Genomic DNA, 3,135 nt, shown 5'->3' on the forward strand with positions numbered 1-3,135 from the left:
CCGTTGCATCCAGAAATCTGCTGCACGTCTCGATCGGTTTTAATGTGCTACTGTATGTACGCGAGCCTGTCTGCCCTCTCATTGTCCATCATAAGCTACGTACAGAGCCTGTCTCCTCTCGTCTGGCGCCAACTCACACGCATTACACTCACCGGGCTGGCTGGCAAAGTTCGCAGAACCATCCATCGGGCTTCAGGCACGCCACCCTCATCTCCAAACCCCTATATAAACCCCTCATGCCCTGCTCGTTCCACTCACACAAACACAAAGCTTCCATCCAGCTTTCTCCTCCTCCTCAACCTTCTTCTAGCTAGCTAGTCCCTAGTTGAGTGAGCGTACTTTTGGCTCGCATGGCGGTTTCGGTGCTGGCGATCCTACTCGCCTCTTTCGCCCTGGCGGCGGCGAGCTTCGACAAGGAGTTCGATATCACCTGGGGGGACGGGCGCGGCAAGATCCTCAACAACGGCCAGCTCCTCACGCTGGGGTTGGACAAGGTCTCCGGCTCCGGGTTCCAGTCCAAGCACGAGTACCTCTTCGGCAAGATCGACATGCAGCTCAAGCTCGTCCCCGGCAACTCCGCCGGCACCGTCACCGCATACTACGTACGCGACCAAACTTCCATTCATTGCTCTGCTTCTTGGTCTACGTCGGATGACACGGTTGCCTAACTCGATCGGTTTGGTGTGTATGAATGTGCAGCTGTCGTCGCAGGGGCCGACGCACGACGAGATCGACTTCGAGTTCCTTGGCAACGTCACCGGCGAGCCGTACACTCTGCACACAAACGTGTTCACGCAGGGGCAGGGCCAGCGGGAGCAGCAGTTCCGCCTCTGGTTCGATCCCACCAACGACTTCCACACCTACTCCATCCTCTGGAACCCAAAGCACATCATGTATGTTTGTTGATCTCCATTGCTCAACCTTCGTTGAACGCTGGCCATATGTGGCTTTTGCAACACATGGACTACACATGGACTGATTGATTTGGTGGTGTAAATAATAATGCAGCTTCATGGTGGACGACATGCCGATCAGGGACTTCAGGAACCTGGAGGGAAAGGGGATCGCCTTCCCCAAGAACCAGCCCATGCGGCTCTACTCCAGCCTCTGGAACGCCGACGACTGGGCCACGCAGGGCGGCCGCGTCAAGACGGACTGGTCCCACGCCCCGTTCTCCGCCTCGTACCGCGGCTTCAAGGCCGACGCGTGTGTGGTGACCGCGGGCGGCCGGCCGCGCTGCGGCGCCAGCGTCGGCACGGAGGTCGCCCCCGGCACCGGCGCGACGGGCGAGTGGTACAACCAGGAGCTGGACCTGACGCGGCAGCAGCGGATGCGGTGGGTGCAGAGAAACTACATGATCTACAACTACTGCACCGACCCCAAGCGCGTCGCCAAGGGCGTCCCCGCCGAGTGCTCTATGTAATCCCCATGTCCACCCAGCAAGCCAGCATTGGACCGTCCGTGTATACGTCGATCGCCGGAGAAAGGGAAGATGGGGGCGTCTGTATTGTATGATAAATAAGGACTGGTGTGGGGGATAATGTGAAATGTAGCCGGTGGTAGATCCTTGTGTTCGTTCTTTGTCACGCTCACGCTCACTTCATGTGTAATATATATGCCACGTCTTGTTCTTCATGTGTTTGTTGCTCTCTGTTCCACTTCTTTGCAACGGCTTGGGTTGATTGTTCGCTCGCGGTGCGTTTACTGTGTGCTCAACTTACCTTGAGGCTTGACAAGCCAAGCCAGCAGCTGTTGTTCACTGATATACCTTTGCCTCGTCAATCAGTCACTCGGGTGGATGGAAATACATTTGGACACTGATAGTGATAGGACTACGCTGCTGTAGATGCATGCAACGTGACAAAGAAGTCACAGGGCACGGGCACTGCCTAGAACACCACTAGCGCGACAGAGGAAAGGATAGGGGCTCGTAATAACCCGTCAGGTGCTCGGGTCCCAGACTCGATCCCAGCTATAGCTGCATGTCCTCATACCCTCAGTAGGCAGTGCTACGCTGGCAAAAAGGTGGAAGGCGTGTTCAATTCGGCGTTCGGATCAGCACGAGACCGATCAACGCCCTGTTGGGCTCGTGTTGCACAGGACGCTACGCCGATGGCATTTGACAGGCCACTAGTGTTCGCTTCTGTGACGAGAACGCCTTATCTTTTCCATCGGTGACCAAGATGCTCGGGTGAAACACCACTTCATCTGGGTGAAAACTCTTGCACTGATCTTTATTGGCCGGGCTCGCCGATGAAGATCTTGTGTCATTATCGTGTTGAAGCCGTTGCCTACTTGTTGTGTTGCTGGTCTTCATTGGCCGGTCATCAATAAGGATGAAAATCCTTGTCCAGACCGTCTTCGGCCGGACGTGGCAACGATGACGTGAGGACGTTTATCTTTTTTTGAAGGCGTTGCTGTGAAAGAAATGATTTAGTCTTAGGTGTTTCTTTCAGGTCATATATTGTACCAGTTTGGTCATGGATCACTTTGTTTTGTACTCTTGTTGATAATTAATTAATATGTTTGTATGCATCATGTCCATGCAAAGGCCGGGTGTATCAGCCTCCTTTTCGAAGAAAAAAATATCGTCCAGAACTATGTGTCACTAACAAGCTCGTGCTGACATGAGGCTGTCTGAATCTTCTTCTGTACCGTAGGCAAACAATTTCCATGATGCATTTCATTCTTCTGCTTCCTTTTCCAGAGCTACTGCACTGTATTTTTCTTACTTTTCAACTGGAGTGTCGCGTGCTTGTATGCCTCTGCGCCGATCTACCCATGACGGAGCTTAATTGTTGTACGTGGCGCAATGATAGACTGAATAAGAGGAGACCTGCAATCTTGTCTGATCCATGCACTCTGGGCAAGGGAGACTCGACGTATAATTGGGTTGGGTGTACCCGGCGTTTATTTGGGTGGGGTATTATATGCACTATGCTCCATCACGCTGTCTGCTTGCTCCCTGCCTTCGTCGTATCCTGTAGTATTTCAAACCTTACCAAATCGATCTGAAGATGGCGCGAACCATAGGAAAACCAATTCGTCTGTCGATGGAGCATCCTTGTTACGACTACATGTCTACATTTTACCACCGATACCGTATAGCAGAATGTTCTCGAATAAGATGGATGC

General features: G+C 53.0%; 1 protein-coding gene across 1 annotated transcript; it reads left to right on the forward strand.

Moving 5' to 3' along the window:
• Nucleotides 1-242: 242 nt before the first annotated feature.
• LOC125520726 (probable xyloglucan endotransglucosylase/hydrolase protein 23) lies at nt 243-1,635 on the forward strand. The gene is made up of 3 exons (XM_048685717.1): nt 243-602; nt 700-893; nt 1,009-1,635. The coding sequence occupies exons 1-3, from the start codon at nt 351-353 to the stop codon at nt 1,421-1,423; spliced, it is 861 nt and encodes a 286-aa protein (XP_048541674.1). The 5' UTR covers nt 243-350; the 3' UTR covers nt 1,424-1,635.
• Nucleotides 1,636-3,135: the final 1,500 nt, after the last annotated feature.

Source organism: Triticum urartu, chromosome 7 (genome assembly GCF_003073215.2).
Source record: "Triticum urartu cultivar G1812 chromosome 7, Tu2.1, whole genome shotgun sequence".
NCBI classification, from domain to species: domain Eukaryota; kingdom Viridiplantae; phylum Streptophyta; class Magnoliopsida; order Poales; family Poaceae; genus Triticum; species Triticum urartu.

Bases quoted from the DNA above. Each gene is read 5' to 3' on its own strand.
- LOC125520726 (XM_048685717.1), top strand. From the start codon at position 351: ATGGCGGTTTCGGTGCTGGCGATCCTACTCGCCTCTTTCGCCCTGGCG. The intron at 603-699 runs GTACGCGACCAA...ATGAATGTGCAG, and splicing joins GCACCGTCACCGCATACTAC to CTGTCGTCGCAGGGGCCGAC. The intron at 894-1,008 runs GTATGTTTGTTG...ATAATAATGCAG, and splicing joins TGGAACCCAAAGCACATCAT to CTTCATGGTGGACGACATGC.